The sequence below is a fragment of the Macrotis lagotis genome, chromosome 2 (assembly GCF_037893015.1).
Source record: "Macrotis lagotis isolate mMagLag1 chromosome 2, bilby.v1.9.chrom.fasta, whole genome shotgun sequence".
NCBI lineage: Eukaryota > Metazoa > Chordata > Mammalia > Peramelemorphia > Peramelidae > Macrotis > Macrotis lagotis.
In genome coordinates, this window is record NC_133659.1 from 163585738 (window position 1) to 163613280 (window position 27543).

General features: G+C 38.5%; 2 protein-coding genes across 2 annotated transcripts in view; one reads left to right on the forward strand and one right to left on the reverse strand.

Moving 5' to 3' along the window:
* Positions 1–12080, forward strand: part of PAQR6 (progestin and adipoQ receptor family member 6) — a 28537-nt gene extending 16457 nt beyond the window's left edge. The window contains exons 8-9 of the transcript XR_012475801.1: positions 3553–3777; positions 11035–12080. The gene's annotated coding sequence lies outside the window, so the exon portion shown is untranslated. The remainder of the gene's footprint in view (positions 1–3552; positions 3778–11034) is intronic.
* The window catches only part of PMF1 (polyamine modulated factor 1), a 33255-nt gene that overhangs the window by 4635 nt on the left and 1077 nt on the right, over positions 1–27543 (reverse strand). The window contains exons 2-4 of the mRNA XM_074223247.1: positions 14330–14435; positions 12503–12603; positions 11092–11287 (exon numbers count right to left, since the gene is read on the reverse strand). Of these exons, the coding sequence (XP_074079348.1) occupies positions 11092–11287; positions 12503–12603; positions 14330–14435 (403 nt within the window). The remainder of the gene's footprint in view (positions 1–11091; positions 11288–12502; positions 12604–14329; positions 14436–27543) is intronic.

The following is a 27543-nucleotide window of genomic DNA, read 5'->3' on the forward strand; positions in this document are numbered from 1 at the left end:
GAGTGCCCATTATCACTACTACTATTCAATATTGTATTAGAAATGTTAGCTTCAGCAATTAGAGAAGAAAAAGAAATGGTTGTTTTTGAATAACAAACAGCATCAGTCAATCAATCAATAGCCTTTCTAGTCTTTTAGGTTTTTTTTTTTGCAAGGCAAATGAGTTAAGTGGCTTGCCCAAGGCCACACAGCTAGGTAATTATTTTTTTTTTAAGGTTTTTGCAAGGCAAATGGCACTAAGTGGCTTGCTCAAGGCCACACAGTTAGGTAATTATTAAGTGTCTGAGACCGGATTTGAACCCAGGTACTCCTGACTCCAGGGCTGGTGCTTTATCCACTGCGCCATCTAGCCGCCCCATAGCTAGATAATTATTAAGTGTCTGAGACTGGATTTGAACCCAGGTACTCCTGACTCCAGGGCCGGTGCTTTATCCACTGTGCCACCTCGCCCCCTTTCTAATCTAAGATACTATGATGCTACTGGAAAAAAAACATAGCTTTGACTATATAACTATAGACTTTTGTTGACAAAAAAGAAAGTCATTTTTTTAGTTTTTGCAAGGCAGTGGGGTTAAATGGGTTTTCCAAGGCCACACAGCTAAGTAATTATGAAGTGTCTGAGGCCACATTTGAACTCAGGTACTCCTGAGGTACTCCTTCCAGGGCTGGTGCTCTATCCACTGAGCCACCTAGCTGCCTCCTGCTTTTTAATATACTGTCCAGATTTGTCAGAGCTTTCCTATCAAGGAGCAAGCATCTTTTAATTTCATGGCTGCAGTTCAAATCTGCAGTGATCTTTGAGCTCAAAAACAGAAAATCTGACAGTGCTTCCATTTCTTTTTTATTTGCCAGGAAGTGATGGGACCAGTTAGCAGGATCCTAGTTTTTTGATGTTAAGTTTTAGTTTTTACCTTTCACCCTTATCAAGAGGCTTCTTAATTCTTTACTTTCTGCCATCAGAATAAATAAGGTGACAAAATACAGCCTTGCTAGACTGCTTTTACAATCTTAAACCAATCAATTGCTCCATGTTCAGGTTCTATTTCTTCTTGACCCAAATACTGGTTCCTTGAGACAAGTAAGATGATCTGGTACTCCCATCTCATTGAAGACTTGTCACATTTTGTGAGCATATAGTCAAAGGCTTTGGTGAAGTCAATGAAATAGAAGTAAATGTTTTTCTGGAATTGCCTTGCTCCCTTCATAATTCAACGAATGTTGGCAATCTGTCACTTAATCTGCTCTTCTCCAATAGTGCTTTGGGCACCTTCCATCCAGAGGGGCTCTTCTTCCAATATCTCTTTTATCATATTAGTATTATCTTTATATCTAGACAGAGCTCTGTCTAGTCATACTACCTTGTCACACTTTATACTTATACTCAGCTTGGGCAGCTACATATTTTTTTGATCTGTAGGAATCATGATTATATTTACTACATTAGATAGAATAACAAGAATGTAATGGAATCTTCCTGAGCAATAAGAAATTATGACCTATTGAGTAATCCTCATGATTTTCATTGAGCTATATAAGTCCCTCTCCTATGAAAAAACAGTAATGCAGGGTGAACACAATAGTTTAACAATGTTCTTTTTAAAACTGATATCTTATTGTCTGATCTTGCTATCTCTTTTACTTTATGTTTCTTCCTTAAGGATATGATTTCTCTCTCATCACATTCAATTTGGATGTATACCATGGAAACAATGTAAAGACTGGCAAATTGCTTTCTGTGGGGGGGGGGGTAGGAGGAGGGAAGTAAGATTAGGGGGAAAAATTGTAAAACTCAAAATAAATAAATTAAAAAAAAAACAGTGTTCTTTTTAAAACATGACTCCCAGAGCAGGAAAACAATAGTTGAAACAGACCAAAGTGATGTCTGACACCTTCAGTCCAAACAGTTGAGCTACACTGAAATGGCCAAGTGTTGTTTCTCCTCAGCCTCTGAACTAAATTCTGTTTTTTTAAACAATTGTCATCAGATAATAGGAAAGTTAAATTAATTGTGATCAGGGCAGCTAGGTGGGGAAGTGGATAGGGCACCAGCCCTGAAGTCAGGGGGACCTGAGTTCAAATCTAGCCTACCTGTGTGGCCTTGGGCAAGTCACTTAACCCCACTATCTTGCAAAAACAAAACAAAACAAAATTAATTGTGGTCATCTTGCTTAAAAATTCATGTGACTTTGATTTCTTGTCCCCTGCGTTATCTTGGAGTAGACAGAATATCTTCTTATAATTAGAAACAAAGCTAATTTATAGAATCAGATTATTAGTAATTTTTACAATATACATAATTGACATTAGGAGAAAGCTGTTTTCTGCACCTTTTGTAAACCACAATTGGAAAGTTCCCAACTGAGTAAGTGTCATACTTGTTAACACTTAAGAACTTGGGAGTACTAGAATCCATTAAAGCAATAATCTTGGGACCATCTATACAAACTAGGTTCAGGGTTGGCCTAATATGGAATTTTTCAAGAAAAGACTGTTATGTTGACAATAACCTAGTAGAAAAAAGCAAACTAAGGAAACAAAAGGCTGTAAACATTTTTAATTGTTCTACAAGGTTTTCTTTTGAAGATTGGTGTAAGAATTTTGACTTTTTATATTTGAGATAAAATATCAATTACAGTTAAATTTGTATGACTAAATAAATAAATAAATAAATTTCTGAGCAGAGTGTTGGAACTCTCACTCTCCTACCCATATCCTAGTCACTTTGGCTGCCATAGCCCAACACTAACTCATTAACAAGCTCTCTGTCTAGTCACGTTTCCTTGTCATGCTTTCTCTATCCTCAGCTTGGGCAGCTATATATTTTTTTTTGATCTGTAGAGTATTATGATTATATTTACTACATTATATAGAATAACACGAATGTAATGAAATCTTCCTGAACAATAAGAAATTATAAATCTCTTCTTTCACATCATGACTAATATGGAAATATGTTTAACATGACTATACATGTATAACCTAAGTCAAATTACTTGCTAATTTGGGGGGGAAGGAGGGAAGAGAGGGAAGGAGAAAAATTTGAATTCAAAATCTTACAAAAATATTAAAGTTGAAAACTATCTTTACATGAAATTGGAAAGATGAAGTACAAAAATAATTTTAAGAAAAGAAATTATGAATCCAAAAAATTTAGGAAAAAGACTGGGAAGACCTACATGAATATATGCAAAGTGAAGAAAGAAAAACAAGGAAAACAATATATATAATAACTATAACCATTTAAATGAATAAGATGAAACTGAACTCTATAATTATGTCAGAGTTTAATACCAGAGAAGAGCTTTAAAAAATGAAATACTGCATATAAAAATATAGGAATGGTTTTCTTTTTCTTTTTTTACTCTGTGGGGGGAAGGAAAAAAGATATATCTGGAAATTAATGTAATGCAAAAACAAAAAAAAGATTTCATAGATTCATAGAACTGTTCAGAGTTGAAAGGGACCCCCAGAGGCTATTAGGTCCAAAACAGATGTGAGAAAGAATCCTTTCTATCATCTATCTAACAACTATTCAAACATCTTTGCTTACAGCGAAAAGGAATCCATCACCTCTAGAAGTAGCTCATTTCACTTTTGGACAACTCTTAACTGCTGGAGAAATATTTTCATTTATCAAACCTGTATCCACCTCTTTGAAACTTCTATCCACTGCTCCCAGTTCTGTCCTCTTGGATTAAGTAGAGTAAGCCTACATAATCCCTCTTGCAGATGACAGTGTTTCAAATACTTGAGGGACAACTATTCTATTTCTCACAGGTGAGTTCTTCTTCATGTTAAACTTCCCGCCTTTCTTCAGCTGATTTTTATATAACATAATCGTAAATCCTGGCTGCTTTCCTCTGGATTATATCAAAGGCTTCCCCAGAAGGTGGTGTCCATAAACACAGTACAGTCCAACAATAATAGATTATAGATGGACAATCAATCACCTTTCTAGTCTAAGAGATTATGACTCTCTTAGTTAAAGCCTTAGTAACTGCATTAGTGTTGTATTTTTGTTTTTAAACGGGCAATAGAAACTCTGTTCTTGAGTTCAGTGTGCTCCCAACCAAAAGTCTACCCACAAACTTAAGTAAATCATCAGAATTTTTAAAAACCATTTAATCTTATGACACTAATAAAAAAAAAACAGGAAAACATACATTAAAATCATTTTGGAGGGGTCAATTCTAATTTTTTCAATTAGCAAAAATCTGCCTTCTTTCCCTCCCACACCCCCACTATACTGAAAAAAAGCAAGAAACATAAAACCCTGCTATACACATTTCCATACAAAACAAAGTTCTGAAATTGGCCATTCCCCTCACCAAAAAAAAGGTCTCATTTTGCATTTTCATCTCTTCTATCAGGGGGATACCATGTCTCATAACTAATACTCTAAAAAAGTGGCTGGTCATTACATTGATCAGAGCTCCTAAGTCTTTCAGATATGTTTTTACAATATTGTTATATAAATTGTTTTCCTGGTTCTGCTCACTTATTCTACAATGGTTCATACAAGTTTTCCCAAGTATCTCTAAAACCATACCCTTCATCATTTCTTACTGTAAAATAATATTCCATTACATTCACATTCCATAGGTTGGTTCAACTCCCCAAATCATAGGAATTCCTTCAGATTCCAATTTTTTGTCATAGAAAAAAAGAGCTGTATATATTTTTGTACATCAGAATCTGTTTTGCTTAGGACTTCCTTTAGGAAATGTCTAAACTGATCATACCTCTTAGTTTCACCTTTCTCCTTTCCTTTTTCTGCCGAGTGAAATGTGTTTCTGGACCCAATTATATGTATATTCTCCCCTCCTTTGACCAGTACTGATTAGTATGAGGTTCAAGTGTCAGCTACTCCCCCCATTCCTTCCTCTACATGTGCAGACTGCTACTTGTGCACCCTAATTATATGGGATAGTTTTCCATAATCTTCTTTTTCTTCCATAGTGTATTCTCCATCTTCCAAGTCTGATGATAATAGGGTTCAGAAGGGAGGTTCACCTGTATCATCTCCCCATTTTTGAATATAAGCAGTGTATTTAACTTTTTTTATATTTCTCTTCACTTCTGTGTTTGCACTTCAAAGTTTTTACACAGCTCTAGTCTTCTCAACAGGAATGCTTGGAATTCCTCTATTTCATTAAAGATCCAATTCCTCCCCTTCCTCCACTCAGTTATATACTCAGTTTAGCTGGGTGTATTTTCTTGGTTGTAAATTTTATGTATGTCACCTTCTGGAATATCATATTCCAAGCACTTTGTTTCTTTATGCTTGTGACTTCTTGTATCTGAAGTCTTTTTTTTTAAGGTTTTTGCAAGGCAAATGGGGTTAAGTGGCTTGCCCAAGGCCACACAGCTAGGTAATTGTTAAGTGTCTGAGGCTGAATTTGAACTCAGGTACTCCTGACTCCAAGGGTGCTCTATCCACTGCACCACCTAGCCACCCCTGAAGTCTTTCTTTTTGACTGCTAGCAGTGTTTTTATTTTGATCTGGGTTTCTTTCAGGAGTTGACCAATGAGTTCTTTAATTTCCATTTTGTCCTCTGGTTTTAAGATATCTGGGTAGTTTTCTTTTCAGATTTCTTGAAATATGATATCTAAACTTTGCTGTTAATTCTCTTACTAATTCTTTTTTTTCATAACTCTCATTTCTCATTTAATATTTCCTCTAGTATGTTAATTTCATATAAGAAAGTAGTTTAAGGGATAGCTAGGTGGTGCAGTGGATAAAGCACCAGCCCTGGAGTCAGGAGTACCTGGGTTCAAATCCAGCCTCAGACACTTAACAATTACCTAGCTGTGTGGCCTTGGGCAAGCCACTTAACCCCATTTGCCTTGCAAAAACCTAAAAAAAATAGTTTAACTCAAAAAACCCCAAAACTTTTTCACCTCTTCCAGAAATTCCACTTGAATATATGCCCAAGGGGTATTTTTATTTTTTTGAGGCTTTCACTATAGTCAAAGTTAGAGTCATTCTTGTCATCTGGGTTTGTGTCTTGTTCACCCCCAGCACCATAAGTTTTTTATGATGGGATTTGTTTTTGTTTGCTCATTCTTGCAGCTCCTTTCTTAATCAAGACTTTGTGTGGGGTCCAGGCTCTTTGGTCCAGGACTGCTTCTACTGTTGCTTTCTAGGAATATTGAGTGTTGTGTAATTCCAGGGCCTAAGGTGCAGCTCAGGCTTCCAAAATGGTCTAAATAAGAGAAGTGTCTGATCACTGTCTCTTTGTTTGCGCCCTGCAGGTTTAGGACCTGGGGTTTCAGTCTGAGCAACAAGTCTCTATGGGCTCCCCCAATAGAGTTTCTCTCTTTTTTTTTAAAGGTTTTTTTTGCAAGGCAAATGGGACCAAGTGGCTTGCCTAAGGTCACACAGCTAGGCAATTACTAAGTGACTGGGGCCAGATTTGAACTCAGGCATGCCAGACTCCAGGGCTGGTGCTCTATCCACTGTGCCACCTAGCCACCCCCTGTATAGAGTTTCAATAAATTTCTGCTAGACAGCCATTATAAACCAGTTGGAAAACTGCTGGTTCAGTGTGACAAAACTGCAGACTCTTTGGTCTGGGATTCCTGCCCTGATTCCTCAGCTACAGACACTCCTAGAAGCTAAAGTCGAGCCCCTGCCCACTCCTGCCCAGCCATCCACTGCTTGCTTCGGATCTCACTTGTCTCTAGGAACACAGCCCAGGACTCTTAAGTGCAGGTCCCTCCTCATCCTCCCCTGAGGCTGGGCCTGGGAACAGGGAGGTAAGGGACAAATGGGCCCATCAGGGCACAAGTTGAGGTCTCTCTGTGCTGGATCTGTAGCCTCTCCCTGGGTGAACTCACTCACTTTGCTCCTAATGTCTCTCTAAACTGACCTGGGCTGAAAAAATGACTTACTATGATATTTTCATTGGTTTCCTGATCAGGAATTAGTTTGGTAGCTTTTTAGATCTATTTAAAAGGAAGGGATCTGGTTTTTTGCAGGGAGGGGTAGAGTTGTAGGACTTCTGCTCTCTTGGTTCCTATAGTCAGTAAGATCATTCTTAACCTCATAAACCAATGAAGAAATAAATCTCTGCTCATCCCCCTTGGGGGGGGGGGTTAGGTAAGTGATGTAATTTATGCTACAAAGACATAGGAGAGAAAGCTAAAAATAGCCCTACTAACCACTACAAATCTCTTCTCCCCTGCCTCCAGAGGGATTAGAAAGAGGAATGACTTAAGATACTGTTGGTATAGTTTTGTGTACTTGTCTCCTCAGTTGTTACAGTCAATCACAACCAGCTCCACCTCTAGAGCTGTCTGTCTTAAGCTCCTCCAGCTTCAACTGCCAACTAAAGGCTTTCTTTCTCCCATCTGAATAAGTATCCCTGTGCTGCTTCTGGTAACAACCTTTTAACTCCAGGTCTCCTAGACTATATATGTCAAGGCTATGTTGTTAATACTTTTAAAGAGCTCTTTAAAAGATGAGGGCTATCTCCCTCTTTGATCTAACCTTTTCACTTATTTCAAGGTTCTACTAAAGTGACATTGTTTCTTACAGAATTTAGCAGTTTCAGAATTGGAAGAGATCTCAGTGGCCCATTCCTGAAAGAGAACCCCTCAATCACTACCTGGCCCAGGAGAGCTCTCACTAAGTACAGAGTACTCTCGCCCATCCCAGAGAGGATTCTTTCTGGTGTCAGGGAGCTCTTCCTAATCCTCAATCCTGGTTCTGCTCTCTAGAGCTGGCAGAACAAGTGCAGTTCCTCCTTCAGATAACAAACCTTCAACTCTTTGAAGACAGCTAACAAATTTCTCTGTGCCCCCAAATCTTTTCTTCTTCAGTTCCAGTCCCTTCTCATCCCCAATTCCTTCAACTAATCCTCATCCACTGAGGAGCAGAGACTGTCCAGACACAAATAGTTATCATGAGCTACCAGACATCTATTGCCATTGGTGGAACTGCTGGGATCTACTGCCTTATCCCCAGTGGTCAATAAGCTTCTACATCTCTTACCCAATCCAGCCTGCCAAAGAGTCAAGCCCTACTCCCCCACTTAATGTTCTCTCAAATCCATCCATATCAATCCTATCCCTCCCAGGTCCCAACCCAGGTTTGCCTTCCCCTTCCACTGCTCCATTTAGAATTAGCTATTATTAACAAACCTCCTTTCATTTTATACTTCTTCCTTTTGTGTTTCAATCTTCTAGAATTCACAAAGCCTAGTACATAGTATTGTAATCTAGAATATTCTGATATTGGTTGCACCTTCTTTCTTACCCTGTTCCCAACATACTAGTCTCTCAAAGAGTCGGACTATTACTTGTTCCCTATTATCACTTCTAGATTCTCCCTCTCGCACTATAACTCAGTAGCTTCTCCTCCTTTGAGGTTCACTCTATCCAAACATATCACTTAATTCAGTTCCTTGAGACAGTCATCTCCTGGCCCCTAGGTCATTTTTCTTACTTTCTCATTAAATTCATTACCTAACTCCCAGTCTTTCCTTCTACTTGGAGATTTCAACACACAAACTCCTTAGCCTCTAACTTCTTCACTCTCAACTCCTGAAACCTAGTCTTTCATGCCATACCTATCACACCCAGGGATTACCATACCTTTAATTTCATTTTCACCCACAAATGACTATTCCATTTCCATGTCCTAAAATTCCCTTTTCCAATAATACTATTATATCATTTCTCCTTATATTTCAGTCCTATTAATGGCACCCAACTATGTCCTCCAGCTGCTCCATATCAAAACTCTCCCAGGCCATCACTCCTTTTTCAGCCTCCCTTTTTTCCTTTCATGCCCTTTATTTAACCAGGACAACATTACACTGCCTTCTATTCCTGAATCTCTTGTTCCCTTGTCCTATTGCTCTTGACTCCTTACAAATCCCTATCCTAGATTATTCTATTCTGTGTCATCCACACCCACTCACATATGGTTAAATGAAGTTAAAGTCACACAATCATGCAGACTAGGCCCACTATAAATTTATGCTATCTAATCTCATTGTAGCAAAGCAAGTCTTTATTATTTCTACCTGATTTTCTTTTTTTAAAAAAGTTGTTTAAAGTTTATTCACTTCTATTGAATACCAAGTAAACAAGGTAACTGAGACTGTTGGAAAGCACAACAAATAGTTTAAAAATTGTGGGGTTTTGCCTTCATTTTTGGTATTTTACTTTCATTTTCCTTTAAGAAAATCATACATCAGAACTTCTTCTAAACTAAGAAGCATGCTTAATCAAAGGTGGAATAAAGAAGGGGGAAATAGCCTCTAAGCATAGCTTATGTCAGGAGCAGGGGAGCAGCAGGAAGCTTATTACTGCTTGTAGAGAAAATCCACAGCTGGTTTTGCTAGGCTTGCTGATACATCACTTCCTTAGACAAAGGTGTCATGGATAACCTGGGAATTTCCTAAATAATCTTGATATTCTGGTGTGGTTGACATGAATGGATGACTTGACTTCCCAAAGATGTAAGGATCTAATTCTGGAAGCCAGAAGATAAGGGTCACTTCTCTAGAGAACACAGCACTCCTATGGCATACCCCTCCACTAGTGGTTATGGGCTGCTCTATGTGAAGATCAGGATTGCTTCCATGTTTGTTTTTGTTTCTAATGATGATACAAACCTTAACAGTGGCTCCCAAGTAGCCTACCAGATTCTGGGCTTTAGCCAATGTAATGGGGAACTCAGTTTCAGAAGTGGGGATGCTGGACAGAAAGCACAGTTAAGTACAGGAGATCATAGTGACATACTCCACAGCAACAGAAAATGCCATCTGTTACTAATCAAAGACTTAGGAATTCTGACCAGTACTGTAATGACCAATCACATTTCTACCCTATCGTCCCGGACATTCTCTCTTCTTTGAGTTTCCATAACACAATGTTCTTTTCACTTTTCTCCTTCCTCTAACTACAGTTCCTTGGTCTCTTTTATTCATATCCTACCCCCTAACTGTGGGTATACTCCAAGGTTCTGTCCAAGGCTGTCTTCTTTTCTCTCTCTACATTCCCTCCTTTTGGTGAACCCATCAGTTGCCTTTAGTTCGACTAACATCTTACAGACAACTCCCAAATCTATATCTAGCTCTAGTCTCTCTCCTAAGCTCTATTCCCATATCATCAACTGCTTATGACATCCTTACCTAAATGTCTAATAGGTAACTCTAATTCATCATACCCAAAACAATTCATTACCCTTTTCCCCAAGGCCACCACACTACCAAACTTCCATGTTTCTGTTGAGGGAAGCACCATCCTTCTTTGAACTCAGGTTCAAACCTCAGTCATTCTCAATTCCTCATTCTCCTTCAACCCAAAGATCTTATCATTTGCTAATTCTTGTTTCTACTTCCACAACCACAACCATTCTCTTCTCTCTACTCACAAAGCACAGGTAATTCCCTTGCCCAATAAACTCTAATGGCTCCTTATTGTCTTACCAAGTACAAACTCCTATCTTGGATGTAAAGTCCTTTATAATCTGCCTCCATCCTCATTTCTGTGTTGTGGTGAATGATGTTCTTTGACTTCTTCCCCTACCTCAGAAATAGTCATATCTCACCCCATTTTTTTTCTGAGGCTAGGGATACACAGTGTATTGGGTTTCAACTCTCATAATACTCCCTATGGAAATGTTCTTTAAATTCTGATAAGCTTCATCAAAATACCAAATGACTAATGGGGTCAGGATGGAAGAGGTACTAGTAGTGAATCCTATGCTGGCATTCTTGCTATATATATTATTGGTAATAATATAATTGCTCTTTGTGTTTTTTGTAATGAAGTTTCTGCTTTAGTGGTAAAGTAGATAAGAATGTTAAAAATCTGAGTTCGAAATCAGGTCTCAGACACTTATTAGTTGTATGGCCCTAGGCAAGTCATTTAGCCTCTCTCAGCTTCAGTTTCCTTAACTGTAAAAATGGAGATAATAATACCTACTTTATAGGGTGATTTTGATGATCAGATGAAATAACAAATGTAAAATGCTATATCAATAAAAGTCATTACTATCACCACCATCATCATCCTCAGAATCACCAAGTTGGAAACTTATTGGCTACTACCAACAGAAAGGAAGAAGACACTTGCCTGCCAAGCTTGTTTCCGGGCCTGGATCTGTTGTTGCAGCTCCAGCACCTGCTTCCGACCTTCCAGGACCATTTCAGCCAATTTGACATTCTCTTGCTCCTGCTCTTGGACCAGTTGCTTCAGGGATGACTGCTGTTGTAAGAAGTAGGGCATCAGCGTACTGCGCACATCATCTTCAGGGATCCCACTAGGGCGCCTAGACAGGAGATTTAGACATGGCAATAAAAACAAAGGGAATAAAGAGATCTGAGGTGGAGGTAGGATGGGGAGAGGGGAGGGTATTGTCTTTTCCTAATGACTATTTCCCTGTCCAGCCTAACTCAGTTTGGGTTTGAGGTTTCTTCTATGTTTCATTTTTAACAACTCCACAAAAGACTATTCCACCTGGGTAGACCTGCCTAGTGGCCCTATCTTGTATCATTCTAACCAGGAAAATCTTTCTGTTGTACTTTTTTTTTATGCTTACCATAATGTTCTTCCCAATTTTAGCCCTAACCCTCATCTCATTTAAGACTGATCAGATTTTTCCATTTTTCCTTTCCAAATACCACCAAACTGCCTGTCACTGGCTGTATCATATACTTTGTCTATCTTGCCTGTTTTGCTTTGTCAATCTTGGAGCTCCTAAGAGCCAGGATCATGTTTCCTCCTCCTTTTAGGATCTCCCCTGGGGGGCGCTGCATATATTAGAAAACCATATATTAACATTATGTTTTAATGAGTTTTATTTATTTTGTTAAACATTTCCCAAGTTTCTGCTCTAGTCTGTTTTTGAATTATGTAAAAACTTTCATTAGCTGCTGCTCAGTGATTGTATTATAATCCTAGCCTTAAGATCATCTGAAAAGCAAGGTTTTGATGCATACATTTTTTTATGTGACCCCACAAATTTTATGGAGACAGATCAGGTGAACACTGTAGCTAAGCAAGAGTAACTCCCTCTACTGATCTACAGGTCTGAAAAAGTATTATCTAGCAAACTGAATTAAAATAAAGAACTTTCTAAACAATATTCATAAAACTAAATCAGTTGTAAAATAAATTTAAATGAGCTTCCAAGTAACTTTTTTGTAAGTTTATAGCTTTTATACTTCTAAAGTTAATAGTTTAAAACATCAAGTCCCTGTATGATAAATATACTTAAATTTTAAACTAGTTTACTACTTCTATTCTTTGGTCTTTTCTCCTATGTCAGTATATTTCTCATATAGCAGGGATCATGACAGTATAAACTATCTGACAAGCACCACATTTAAAACTTTATATTGATTATTAATTATGATGATGATTAACCCACTCTAGTACTATCTATTCAAAGTTGCAGCTATTTGGAAGAGAATTCCAACATTCCCTGATATTGATCACACAAGGGTTTTCAGTTCCCTTCTTCTTCCGTGCCATCAATTCTTACCACGCTGGCTCCTTTTGGCCCTCAGCCTCCTCTACAATCTTATCCAAAGAATTCAAAACAGCTTCAAGATTGCCTTCTTCCTTAATTGTGGAAATTTCTTCCTAAGAGTAAAGGAGAGAAAAAGTACAAAAAACTCCATTGGCTTCATACAGCCTGTCAGACCAAGTCTACAAATTATTGGCATGCACGGTCCTCTATCTGCGTAATCTTATTGTTATTATTGTGCAACACTTGGCTAGGATAATTTTTTCCCACACTCTAGGAAGGATACTGATAAATTTTAGCACATTCAGAAGGGGTTTCAATATGATGCTAAAAGGAGAACAGATCACACCATGTAAAGACTACTTAGTTTGAAGAAGAGATTTAGTATGGACTACATGGCTGTCTTCAAGAATCTGAAGTTCTCTGGGGTTGAAGGCAGGTCTCCCCAATCGGGAGAAAATACAGAAAAAAAAAAATCACAATAAGAAGTAGAGCTGTCCTAGGCATATCCGTTGTCCCCAGAGATAGTAGGCTATCCATTCTAATTCAAAATCTTCATGCAGAGGCCGGATGAACAGTTTTCAGGGATGCCCATACATAATTCCTCTAAGAACAAGTTGGACTGTTCCTCCTCCTCCTCCATTTAACATGCCCTCCTTTTTCCTCTCTGCCTATTCATATCCTTTTTGTTGTTCGGTCATTTTAATCATTTATTCTACTCTTTGTGACCCCATTTGGTGCTTTCTTGGTAAAGATACTAGAGCGATTTTGCCATTCCCTTCTCTAGTTCATTTTATAGATGAGGAAATTGAAGTAAATAGGGTAAATTGACTTGCCCAGGATCATACAGCTAGTAATATCTGAGGTCAAATTTGAAATTGGGTTTTTCTGACACCAGATCTAGAGTTCTATCATCGTGCCACCTAGCTGCCCCATCTATGTCTTACTCTTCTTTTAAACTCCAAAACGAAGCTTTCACTGATTTGAGTCTATTTAGACTTTGTCCAACATCTTTAAAGTCTATATCACATATTCTTTTATTGAAACATTCTTTCCTATCTTAATTATTCTATGTCTATTTAACTGAAGCATAAGTTATTTAGAAAATATATCATGCCATTTGCTTTTGAAAATTTCCTATAATATTTCATAGTTAACTTAAGGCTGGAAATATAGGAACAGCTCCACAAATACCTGCTCAAATCTAATTTAAATGCTACCCTCTTCATCCAGTTACTGTTCAGGGTATTTTCTATACCCACAGATAAAAGAGTCATATTCTGGCACATTGGCCAGCCCTCCAAGTCACCATCTTGTTCTTCAAATCTGACGACCAAGACCATCATCTTTCATTTCTTTTGTACCTGTCCACTGCACCAGTCATAAGGACAGAAATACCAGTTACAAATAATATAATCTGAGCAGCTGAGGTGATTGGCAATAACTAGAGGAATTGTTCATACAATAATGGGACTTAAGAGCTGGAAGAGAAATTAAAGTCTAAGTTTCTCATTTTACAGATGAGAAAGTTAAAGTCCAAAGAGGTGAGAGGACCAGCCCAAAGTCACAGTGGTTACTGTGACTCAGTGTCTTTTCTCCTACACCATAGGGCATCAGTTGTACCTAATTTCCTCATCCTCACTCAGCCAACTGATACTGATAAATTATTATCTTGATAATAATGTGATGTGAGAAACTATATCTGATTTTTTATATAGAAGATAACTAACATATATAGTTAATATCTATATAAAAAAATATAGTTTCTCACATCAAGGGACTTAAATTTTAGTGGCAAAGTCAGAAAACCTTGGGAATTTACTGGGTTTCTTGTCTACTTACCCGGATGGATGTCTGCAACTGAGTAATAAACTGGTCATAAATTAGACGTGTCATTTCAGGTTGAAGTTTGTAGAAGCGCTTGTAACACTTGGCAAATCGCTCATAACTGGACAGAGGGATGAGAAAATAGACTTAAGTCACCTTTACAAGGCACTTGCCCTACTGCTGATCTGATTACTTCCCTTGGAAAGATGAACAGCTCTCTATCATTAGTCATCTCTGTCTGAGCTGAGAATTCTGGACAGATAGTCCAGACTCTTTTTTTTATTAGGCTTTTGCAAGGCAAATGGGGTTACGTGGCTTGCCCAAGGCCACACAGCTAGGTAATTATTAAGTGTCTGAGACTGGATTTGAACCCAGGTACTCTTGACTCCAGGGCCGGTGCTTTATCCACTATGCCACCTAGCTGCCCCCATAGTCCAGACTCTTAATTTTTTCCGACTATTTATTTTTATGCTCTTCTAGCTGGGAAAGACAGAGGAAATTTAAGCCTATTCATGCTGGGCATGAATGCTAGAATGGGACTGAGGATGAAGGAAATTATTTCTCTGTATATTTCAATTATCTGAGGCTTTCCTATCCCTCCCCACCAAAAAAAAACTTAATGTATTTCTAACTCTCTTTTTCACAATTAACAATGAGTCAAATTAGATGAACTATCGATTCTTTCTCTCTCACTTTGGTTTTTATTTCCACTCCACTGATAACTACAAGATAGTATATCTTTTTTTTATTTTTTATTTTATTTTATTTTTTAGGTTTTGCAAGGCAAATGGGGTTAAGTGGCTTGCCCAAGGCCACACAGCTAGGTAATTATTAAGTGTTTGAGACCGGATTTGAACCCAGGTACTCCTGACTCCAGGGCCAGTGCTTTATACACTGCGCCACCTAGCCACCCCAAAGATAGAATATCTTTATACCACCTTCTCTTGATAACCTCAACAAACATTCAAATTTAGTTAGCAAAATCACTATAGGACTGGGAGTGGGGCAAGGGGCTGGCTATGTGGATATGCTGCCAGAGGAACTGGGGAAGCAACTCTAAATTCTATAGTCCCCTTCTAATAAGTTCCAAAATGTCAAACTCCTCACAAACCAATGTTTACGAAATTCAATGAAAGCTAAAGCATCTTGCACTCTGCACTATGTTGAGAAAGGTAGCATGGGTCCAACCTAGATAAAAGATACAACACTTGTGTGTGGGGGGGAACACACTGCTCTTGCTTCCTTTCTACTGTGTCAAACTATTTCTAATTCCCTACCTCCAAAGCATGGGGAGGTAAAAGAAGTGATAATGGCAACACTCCCCAAAATCCACTGGAATGAGTGTGTCAGAAGTGGGAGTTATGAGACCTAATGTTAAGACCTGGACCTTCTACCTTGCTATGTGATCTTATGCAAGTCCCTTTGTCAGTTTCCTGATTTGTAAAATAAAGGATTAGGACAAAAATGATCTCTAATATTCTATCTAAGAATTATCTAAGATTAGCTCTATACCACTTTCCCTGAGAGACTTGTTCATTGCTTAAAATAAAATTAAAAAAGAACAATATATAGGATATGGGTCACAAAACTCCTACTTTCTGGCTAGAGCATAGTATCCTGTTGACTCAAGCAAAAGTTCAAACAACCAATGCAACTAAATTGCTGCTTGCATCTGGTCCCACTAGAAACAAAGTCTGTGGCTGCAAAGAATTGGAGAGGGGAAGATGAAGATACCTCATCCTGGGTAATTGTGGGCTGATGTTTGGCTTAGCTTTTGGAGATGGATCAATTTCTGTTCCTCCCAGTCCTTTCTCAGGACTATCAAGCAGAAAGCTTGAGCTTCAGGCTGTTTTCTTCTCAGTCTTATACCCCTAGAGATAGCTGAAGTGTGTGTTTGTGTGTGTGTGTGTGTGTTTGTGAATTATATAAATCTATATTTATAAATACACATATAGGCATATCTAAAATATGCATATACATTATGTATACATGTATAATACATGTAAGTGTCTATAATACATATATAGGTATATATACACATACATATATACATAAGCATACACACTTGTATGTGTAGAGAGTGCAACCAGAGAATGGCAAACAGTATAGATAAAATACTGTTGTGGAAGAAAAAACTTCAATCACAGAACACAAATTCGGGAAACAAATGTGAATGGGTATGAAATGGAAGGCATTCCTTAACTGGCAACAGACACTGGAAAAAAATTTGAAGCTTCATTTTTGGAACAGGAGGGAGAGGGAAATGATTGATATATTTTGGGGAAATCTTGGGGGAGGGCTGGATGGGGGATAATTCCTTCTTTCTCTCAATAAGATTCTATCCCTTCTACTGAAGTATGAACTACTTACAGATAAGAACCTTCTAAATCTCTGTGCTGTATTCAGCTTGAATGACATAAGGGTCACAGTGAGTTGCTAAATGAATTTGAATGGCTGAATGGCGTGGGCCTCAGGATTGTTGATTAAATGATAGGAAGAGTTCACTCTGTTTTTCTTCTGCCTAGTCATCCCTTTGAATCAGGAGGACACCAGGTAACTCTGATGCCCTAATGGTGAACCCAAGTGCATCTCTGCCAAGGCTCATGGTGGATGCCCTCCCCTGCCCTCCCCGCCCTCTACAAGTGGGCCTGGAATCTTGCTGATGCAATGAAAGAAAGAAATCAGACTAAGCACTCTGTAAACTGAGCAGCAAAAATTAAAACCTGATTTAGGCCTTAAAAATGTCAAATATTACAGCCCATGCTAATGGCGAAAGTCTAAATTCTCAATCTATAACCAAAGATTATGAGTTTGGAATTTCTACCTCTCCTATTAATTGTTCTAACTTGGGAAGGCAAATGATTTGAAACTGGGAAATCTGGCTAGTTATATCTGTGAGAACCACAGAGGTTTCTGGTATTTGTTAAATATTAAAGCAAGTACAAGATAGCCATCTTCTCTATGAGGATGACTCACTAGCTACTAAAAGTTTTAATGATTCCCTTGTTCTTTTGAATATATAAAATACTCCCTCTCTCTGTGTTCTGGTGGTCATCTTGGATAGATAGCTTCCACCTAAAGTTTTCTTGGTAAATTCTACAGAATAAACTTCATGTCTAATCTATATTTCCTGTCATTTTATTTTAACCCCAAATTTTTAAGGTCATAATTTTGGTGTCATGATACATCAAAAATAAGGGTTTTTTTTTTAAAGCTACATTTATGGAGTTTATGCAACTAAGGTAAAAAATCAATTTTTGGGCTAAAGTTTTATTGTTATCTAATGTATCTAATTCACTATTAAACTAAGGATTTTTTTTTTGTTTTAAAAGGTAACGGGGTTACATGACTTGCCCAAAGTCACACAGCTAGGTAAATATTGAGAATCTGAGGCTGGATTTGAACTCAAGTCCTCCTGACTTCAGGGCCAGTGTTCTATACACTGTGGCACCTAGCTACCCCCTAAAACCAAGAATTTTTTTAAAAAGCTTTAAAATATTCAAAATGTTTTCTTTTTAAAAATCAATGTCCATTATTTTAGGCCCATTATTTAAACCGTTCTTTGTACTTTAAGCAGTCCTTATGTGTCAATTTTCTGATAGACTGGTTTTGATCTAAATAAATTTCCATAAAGATTTGTGCTGATGATTCAGTGGCTAAAGTATTCAGTAGCATGGTCCAGTTAACTAAGTTCCTTGGCTTTTCTCTCCTTCCCTTTTCTATCAAGGAAACCCAGAAGGGGGCAGAGAGAGGGCTAAGAGAAGAGGCAAGTTTCAGAGTCTATTTTACTCCTCATGAACAGCTCTGGCAAAAAAAGAAAAAAAAAGACTAAAGGAAAAAAGGATGATCAATTAAGGAATAGCTGAATAAAATTACAGTATATGAATGTTATGGAGTACTATTGTTCTATAAGAAACCATGAGTGGGGGGCAGCTAGGTGGCGCAGTAGATATAGCACTGGCCCTGGAGTCAGGAGTACCTGGATCCGGTCTCAGACACTTAATAATTACCTAGCCGTGTGGCCTTGGGCAAGCCACTTAACCCCATTGCCTTGCAAAAACCTAAAAACAAAACAAAACAAAAAAAAAAAACAAGAAACCACGAGTGGCCAAACTTTAGAGAAGCATGGAAAGAATTATACGAACTTATACTGAACTAAGGGAGCAGAACCAAGAGAACACTGTATACATTAACAACAACATTGCAAGTTGATCAACTGTGATGGAATCAGAATGAATGCTACATTCACTTTTTAAAAACTCATGTTTTGGGGGTGGCTAGGTGGCACAGTGGATAAAGCACCAGCCCTCGAGTCAGGAGTACCTGGATTCAAATAAGGTCTCAGACACTTAATAATTACCTAGCTGTGTGGCCTTGGGCAAGCCACTTAACCCTATTTGCCTTGCAAAAACCTAAAAAACCCCAAAAAACTCATGTTTTTTTCTTCTTTTTTTCTTAGTCCTAATTCCTCTTACACAAAATAACATAAGTAAATATGTTAAACACAAATGTACATATACAACTTTAACCAGACTATTCATCCTGGGAGGGAAGGGAGAGTGATAACAAAATGTATAACTTAGAAATTTGCAAATGGATGAATGTTGAAAAACTACCATAGCATGTAATTGAAAAATAAAATATCAATTAAACAAAATAAATTTTTTAATTTTTAAAAAGGAAAAAAGATGAAAGAATATTTCCCTTGAAAGTCAGGAGGGTCTGTGTGACTGTGGGCAAATTAAGTCACTTCAGCATCCCAATTTCAACTCTAACTGGATCTAACAAGAATCACCACTAAGAAGAAGAAAAAGGGAATAAGCATGGGGTTACATGTATGCCAATTACAAATATTATCTCGGGGCAGCTAGGTGGCGCAGTGGATAGTCAGGAGTACCTGAGTTCAGGTCTGGCCTCAGACACTTGATAATTGCCTAGCTGTGTGGTCTTGGACAGGCCACTTAACCCCACTGCCTTGCAAAAATAAATAAATGAATAAATAAAACCCAAATATTATCTCACTTGATCAACAGCCCTGGGAAGTAGGTATTATTTTTTTCCCCATCTTACAGATGAGGAAAGTGAGGCAGAGGTCAAATGACTTGTCCAGTGTCACACAGCAAGGAAGTGTTTGAGGTGGGACTTGAACTCTGGGCTTCCTGAATCCAGCCCCAGTGCTTTATCCACCTGGCAGCCTACAGCATATCTGAAAAGTGAGCATTTAACCTTTGCTAGAAGATTTCTAGTGAGGAATGCACTACCTCCTTAGACTGCTCATTCATTCAGCTTTTTGATAGCTCCCATTACCAAGGTTTCCCCCTAGATCAATTCTCAGTTTGTCTCTCTGACAACACCTACTTCACAGGGTTGTTCTGAGTAGGTGAGATAATATATTCAAGATGCTTTATAAATGCTCTATAAATGTTGACTATTATTATTCCACCTATCCACTCTTGCTTCTATTCCCCTAGGGTTAAATAGAATAAAGCTAATTCCTAAGGATTTAAATGTTTACAGAATTCTGTGCAAAGGACTAGGGAGATAAAAGCAAAATCGCACAGTCCCAATCCTAGAGAAAATGATATGCTAAGGAGAGGGTATAAGGGGCACATAAATAAATAAAAAAGACATTTCAGGAAGGAGAGTCACACAGACAATTAGAAAAAAAAATGAAGGCTCTGTCTCAGAGATGGAACTTAAGCTAAGCCTGAAAGAAAACCTGGTATTCTAACAAGATGGAAGGGGGAAGGGAGGAAAGCCCAGAACAGAATCTAAGGGAAGAGATGAAGTAATGAGTGTAAGGAATAGAGAAGAGTCATTTTGGTTAGAACATGAAGAAATGATGTGAAGCTGAAAAGATAGCTGGGCTGAAGAGTTTTCAATGTCATTTTGAGAAATCTGGATTTTACTATAGAGAGCCTAGGAAGATTTCTGAAGAAGGCAATTCAATGATGAGATCTATTTTTTTTAAAAGATTTATTTAGGGGCGGCTAGGTGGCGCAGTGGATAAAGCACCTGCCCTGAAGTCAGGAGTACCTGGGTTCAAATCCGGTCTCAAACACTTAATAATTACCTAGCTGTGTGGTCTTGGGCAAGCCACTTAACCCCATTTGCCTTGCAAAAAAAAAAAAAAAAAAAAAAGATTTATTTATTTTAAGTTTTACAATTTTTTACCTAATCTTACTTCCCTCCCTCCACCCCACACAGAAGGCAATTTGCCAGTCTTTTACATTGTTTCCATGGCATACAATGATCCAAACTGAGTGTGATGAGATAAATCATATCCTTAAGGAAGAAACAAAGTATAAGAGATAGGATCAGACAATAAGATATCAGCTTTTTTTTTTCTAAATTTAAGGTAATAGTCCTTGGTCTTTGTTCAAACTCCACAGTTGTTTCTCTGGATACAGATGGTATTCTCCAATGCAGAGACCCCCAAATTGTCTGATTGTTGCACTGATGGAATGAGCTAGTCTATCAAGGTTGATCATCACCCCCATGTTGCTGTTAGGGTATACAGTGTTTTTCTGGTTCTGCTCATCTCACTCAGCATCAGTTCATGCAAATCCCTCCAGGCTTCCCTGAATTCCCATCCCTCCTGGTTTCTAATAGAACAATAGTGTTCTATGACACACACATACCACAATTTGCTAAGCCATTCCCCAATTGAAGGATATTTACTCGATTTCCAATTTTTTGCCACCACAAACAGGGCTGCTATGAATATTTTTGTACAAGTGATGTTTTTACCCTTTTTCATCATCTCTTCAGGATATAGACCCAGTAGTGGTATTGCTGGCTCAAAGGGTATGCACATTTTTGTTGCCCTTTGGGTGTAGTTCCAGATTTCTCTCCAGAAAGGTTGGATGAGTTCACAGCTCCACCAACAGTGTAACAGTGTCCCAGATTTCCCACAACCCTTCCAACAATGATCATTATCCTTTAATATTGGCTAGTCTGAGAGGTGTGAGGTGGTACCTCAGAGATGCTTTAATTTGCATTTCTCTAATAAGTAATGATTTAGAGCAATTTTTCATATAACTATGGATTGCTTTGATTTCCTCATCTGTAAATTGCCTTTGCATATCCTTTGACCATTTGTCAATTGGGCAATGGCTTTTTTTTTTAAATATGACTCAGTTCTCTGTATATTTTAGACATGAGTCCTTTGTCAGAAACATTAGTTGTAAAGATTGTTTCCCAGTTTACTACATTTCTTTTGATCTTGGTTACAGTGGTTTTTGTCTGTGCAAAAGCTTTTTAATTTAATGTAATCTAAATCATCTAGTTTGTTTTTAGTGATGTTCTCCATCTCTTCCTTGGTCATAAACTGCTTACTTTTCCATAGATATGACAGGTAAACTAGTCCTTGATCTTCTAATTTGCTTATAGTATTGTTTTTTATGTCTAAATCCTGTATCCATTTGGATCTCATCTTGGTATAGGGTGTGAGGTGTTGGTCTAATTTAAGTTTCTTCCATATTAACTTCCAATTTTCCCAGCAGTTTTTATTGAAGAGAGAGTTTTTATCCCAATAGCTGGACTCTTTGGGTTTATCAAACAGCAGATTGCTATAATCATTTCCTGCTATTGTACCTAGTCTATTCCACTGGTCCACCACACTATTTCTTAGCCAATACCAGACAGTTTTGATGACTGATGCTTTATAATATAATTTTGGATCAGGTAGGGCTAAGCCCCCTTCTTTTGTACTTTTTTTTCATTAAATCCTTGGAAATTCTTGACTTTTTATTTAGATGAGACCTGTTTTTAAGGAATGCTAATCTGGCAGCTGTTTGGAGAATGGATGAGGGGTAGGGGGAGAGACAATGGAAAAAAGCATCCAAGTAGAAGAATATTACAAGTGTTAGCAAGGGATCTGGAGGGACAGAATTAAGATAAAGTCAGTAAGAGAGGAGAGAAGGAGACAAATGAAAGGAATGTCTAAGTCTTATTCTATATTTCTAATTTAAAAAAACTGACTTCTCAGCTTCCAACTAAAATCTGAATGGTTGTCATTGTGTGTAAAATGTCCATCTAGAGCAAAACCAGAAGAACATTGTACACCCTAACAGCAACATGGGGTTGATGATCAATCTTGATGGACTTACTCATTCCATCAGTGCAACAATCAGGGACAATTTGGGGGTATCTGTGATGGAGAATGCCATCTGTATCCAAAGAGGGAATTGTGGAGTTGAACAAAAACCAAAGACTATTACCTTTAATTTTTTTTAAAGGGCATCTGGGGGCAGCTAGATGGTACAGTGGATAGAGCACCAACCCTGGGGTCAGGAGGACCTGAGTTCAAAACCAGCCTCAGACAATAATTGCCTAGCTGTGTGACCCTGGGCAAGTCACTCAACCCCATTGCCCTAATTAAAAAGAGAGAATCTTATTATGTAATTTTGCTATCTCTTATATTTTATTTTTTCCTTAAGAATATGATTTTTCTCTCAACACATTCAATTTTGATCAATGTATAGCATGGAAACAATGTAAAGACTATCATATTGCCTTCTGTGGGGGGGAGGTGAAGTGAGATTGGAGGGAAAGATAGTAAAATTCAAAAAACAATTTAAAAAAAGGAAAAAAATGTCCATCTACCATGTCAAGGCCTGATCTCTTCCATCTGAATGTTGACTTGGCCTGTGTTAATACTGCCTGGTCAGCTTTGTAATAGCACCAATAAATTCCTTTATCTGGTTCAACAAATCACAAGATAAGAGATAAGTTGGATGAGGAGAGAGAAATCCTATGTTATTTGTAAACATTTTCTCCCCAGCCTAACATTCGAATCAATAGGAATCTGAAGCAAATATTACAACTTCTAAGAGGATCATAATTTACAATTATATCATCTATATGAAATCTCAATGGTTGCCTAACTCAGTTTTATGATTCTTTGTCCTTTCTATATAAAATGCCCCCCCCAAATTTTGTATTATCTTTAATAATATTGATGCAGAGAAACCTGAGTCATACGTGATTCATTGCAGGGCAGAACCAAACCCAAGAAACAAATCAGCAGCAACAATATAATCCACCCATGGGTTCAATAAGATCCCAGAGAATAAAATTTCATAGATAAAACTAACTTTTTTTTGGCAAGGGAGTGGGGTTAAGTGGCTTGCGCAAGGCCACATGGCTAGGTAATTATTAAGCGTCAGAAGCCAGATTTGAACTCAAGTACTCCTGATTCCAGGGCCGGTGCTCTATCCACTACGCCACCTAGTCACCCCTAACTTTTTATTTCATTTTTAGCCAAAGAGAATTATATTTAATAAGATGTGATGGAAGTAGAGTCAACAAGACTTAGTAACTAAAACTGAGACTTGAAGGAGAATGAAAGTCAAGAATAATAGTTTGCAAAGGTGGCTGGCCAGATTCAGGGGACTTCATCATTAACAGTTTAGAGATTTGGAGGAAAGATTGGTTTGGGGGGAAATACATAATGAGTACTGTTTGGAAATGTTGAATTTGAGATGCCCATGTGATCTCCTGGTGGAAGTATCTAGTAGCAAAGGGATGAAAGCTGGATATGTGGATTTGCCACTTACATGCATAGAGATGACAGTCAAATTCATGGGGAAGTTAATGAGGTCACAGAGTATAAGAGAATCCCAGGACAAAACCATGGGAAACACCCAAGCTTATAGGTTAGAGATGGATGATGACCCAGTAAAGGAGATGAAACGAAATCAGAAAAGTAAGAGGGAAATGAAGATAGTGTCATAAAAAGGAGGGATAAATATCCAGGAATGGGTGGTTAACAGTGCTGAAAGCTAAAGAGAGGTAGAAAAGAAGGAAGACTCAGCACTTTTGAAATCCTTTATGTCTTTGAAGAAGGCAGTTTTAGTAGTTTTAGTTTGAAAAAAATAATTTTATTTTCCAGCTGGGGTTGGAAGCCAGAGAGCAGGAAGGGTTAGTGTCTAGAACTGGTGAGAAAAGAGTACCACTCTACTCTGCTCTAGTTTGAACACATGTGTGGAATACATTCAGTTCTACATTTTAGGAAGAAATTATAGGGGGCAGCTGGGTGGTGCAGTGTAGAGCACTGGCCCTGGAATCAGGAAGACCTGAGTTCAAATCCAGTCTCAGACACTTAATAATTACCTAGCTGTGTGGCCTTGGGCAAGCCACTTAACCCCATTTGCCTTGCAAAAACCTAAAACAAAAAAATCAATTGTAAGATTTGGGAGAGACAATTAATACCTTGCAACAAGAAAACAAATCATTGAAAAATACAATTGGACAAATGCAAAAAGAAAATAATTCTTTCAAAACCTCAATTGGTCAAATGGAAAACTCTTTCAAAAATAGAACTGACCAATTGGGAAGAGAGTTGCAAAAGGTAAATGAAGAAAATTCTTCTCTAAAAAAAAAGAATGGAATCTGTGGAAACTAATAACTTTATGAGACAGTAAAAGGCTGTCAAATGAAACCAAAAAATCGCAAAATAGAAGAAAATGTAAAATACCTCATCAGCAAAACCACTGACCTCGAGAACGGGTCAAGAAGGGACAACCTGAGAATTTATGAAAACACTGAAGAGATAAAAAGCCTGGATTTAATATTACAGGATTTAGTGATGGAAAAACTGCTCTGATATCATGGAACCAGAGAGCAAAATTGTTATTGAAAGAATACATCCATCGGGGTGGCTAGGTGGCGCAGTGGATAAAGAACCAGCCCTGGAGTCAGGAGTACCTGGGTTCAAATCCGGTCTCAGACACTTAATAATAACCTAGCTGTGTGGCCTTGGGCAAGCCACTTAACCCCATTTGCCTTGCAAAAACCTTAAAAAAAAAAAAAGAATACAACCATCCCCTCCAGAAAGAGATTGTAAAATGAAAACACCAAGGAAATGTTGTGACCAAATTCCAGAACTATCAGATAAAAGAGAAAATCCTGCAAGCAGCCAGAAAGAAACAATTTAGATACCAAGGAGCCACAATAAGGATTACATAGGACCTGGCTACATCAACATTAAGGGATTGAAGGGCCTGGAATGAGAAGCAAGGGAGCTTCGAATGGAGCCAAGAATCCACTACTCAGCAACGCTGAGCCTTCTCTTCCAGGGGAAAAGATGGACATTTAATGAAATGGGAGACTTCCAACATTTCCTGATGAAAAGATCAGAACTCAATAGAAAATGTGGACATAGGGGCTGCTAGGTGGTACAGTAGATAGTGTACTGGCCCTGGAGTCAGGAGTACCTGAGTTCAGATCTGACCTCAGACACTAATTACCTAGCTGTGTGGCCTTGGGCAAGTCACTTAACCCCATTTGCCTTGCAAAAAAAAACTAAAAAAGAATTTGGATATCAAACAGGAGACACAAGAGATGCATGAGGAGGTGGAGCCAAGATGGTGACAAGAACAGATCTTAGGCACTCTCTCATAAAACTTATAAACTAAGGACTCGAACTAAATTTTCGAGAGACAGAACCCACAGAGGGACCCAGTGAGGCAGTTCTCCTACTCAAGGTAGCCTGGAAGAGAGCAGAAAGGCTCTGCTCCCCAGGATCGTAGAGGCGACCTGCCAGAGGGGTGGCCCCTCAGAGCAAAAGAAGGTCAGCCTCCCAGAGGCAGCCCCAGGGCACTGGGAGCCACTGCCCACAGAAGCCAGGGAGTTTCCTGAGCTACGCCCTGGGGAGCACCGGGAACAAATTGGGAGAACAGCAGGGGACCTCTGCCAGAGGGAGCACATGAAGTCCAGCCCTCAGGGCACACAGATTGCAGCATGGCCAGCACAGCTGAGTTCCAGGAAGCAGAAGCAGGCAGAGCTGGTAAGCAGGAGCCCCCAGGGCATGAGCCCATTGAACCTAGGGAGGGGAGTGCTGAGCTCTGTCCTTTGCCCCTGGAACAGGACTCTGGGGTTCTGACCACATTCAGATCCTGATCGTAGTCTAGGACCCCCCATAGAACAGCAGGGCCCCCCCCACCTCAGCCCCATAGCAGAGGGAGGCGCTTATGGTCATTCACAGACCAAGAGGGAGGACAGAGCCTCACACACTAAGACCCTTGTGGGAGTGTCCCAAAAGCTCGGGAAGCACCCCAAAACCAGGCTCAGGCTGGGAAAATGAGCAAGCAGAGAAACAAGAGGCACACCATTGAGAAATATTTTGCATATGAGACCAAGAAGGATCAAAATACTCAGTCTGAAAATGAGGAAGCACAAGCTCCTGCATCTAAAGACTCCAAGAAAAACAGAAATTGGGCTTGGGCAATGGTGGAAAAATGTGGAAGTAACTTTTGTGATGGACTTATCATAAAGAATGTGATCCACCCACGACAGAGTTGTTGGTGTTGGAACAAAGACTCAAGCACATTTTTTATTATTGTTATTTTGGGGGGGTTGCAGGGCAAATGGGGCTGGGTGGCCTGCCTGGGGCCACATAGGGTAATCATTGGGTATCTGAGGCCGGATTTGGACCTGAGTGCTCCTGGCTCAAGGACCAATGCTCTGTCCGCCACCCAGCCACCCCACTATTATTATTTTATTTTGGGTCTTTTTTTCTTTTTTTTGGTTTTTGCAGGACAGTGGGGTTTGGGTGGTTTGCATGTCATATGACTGGGTGATTGTTGGGTGTATGGGGCCAGATGTGGGTTCGGGTGCTCATGGCTCCAGGGCTGGTGCTCCATCCATTGTGCCACCTGGCCATACCTACAATTATTACTATTATTTTTTTAATTTTAATTTTTTTCTCTCCCCTTTATTGCTCGAATCTATATTTATGGGGAGGGGGTATTTCATTTACTCTTAAATAAGAATATTTTATTAATGTGTAAAAAAATTATTTGTACAAAATGAGAATAAATATTAAATTAAAAAAAAGACCTACCAAGAATGGATTGTCTTCACAAAAAAGCAATCATCATTTTGCTTAAATGAAATTGTTAATGGTTTGATGTCTAAGATATATAGGGAATTAATGCAAAAATAAAAAAAACTAAGATGTTCTCTGATATTGTGAAAAAAAAAAGAGACACATGAAAAAGTTAAAAGCAAAAGGGGGGTGGTAAAGGAAAAACAACTGCTATCCAATAAGCTGAAACTGGCTATATACACACTTGAGAGAAAGGTTCTCATAACTCTTGAAAATTGTAACTTTATTATATATACTTAGCCAGAAGTGATGGACACTCATGACTTTTCTGTGACTCAGAATGATTTAAAAAACACCTCCTTAAAGAGGGGGGCAGCAAGAAGATGAGAAGGGGGAG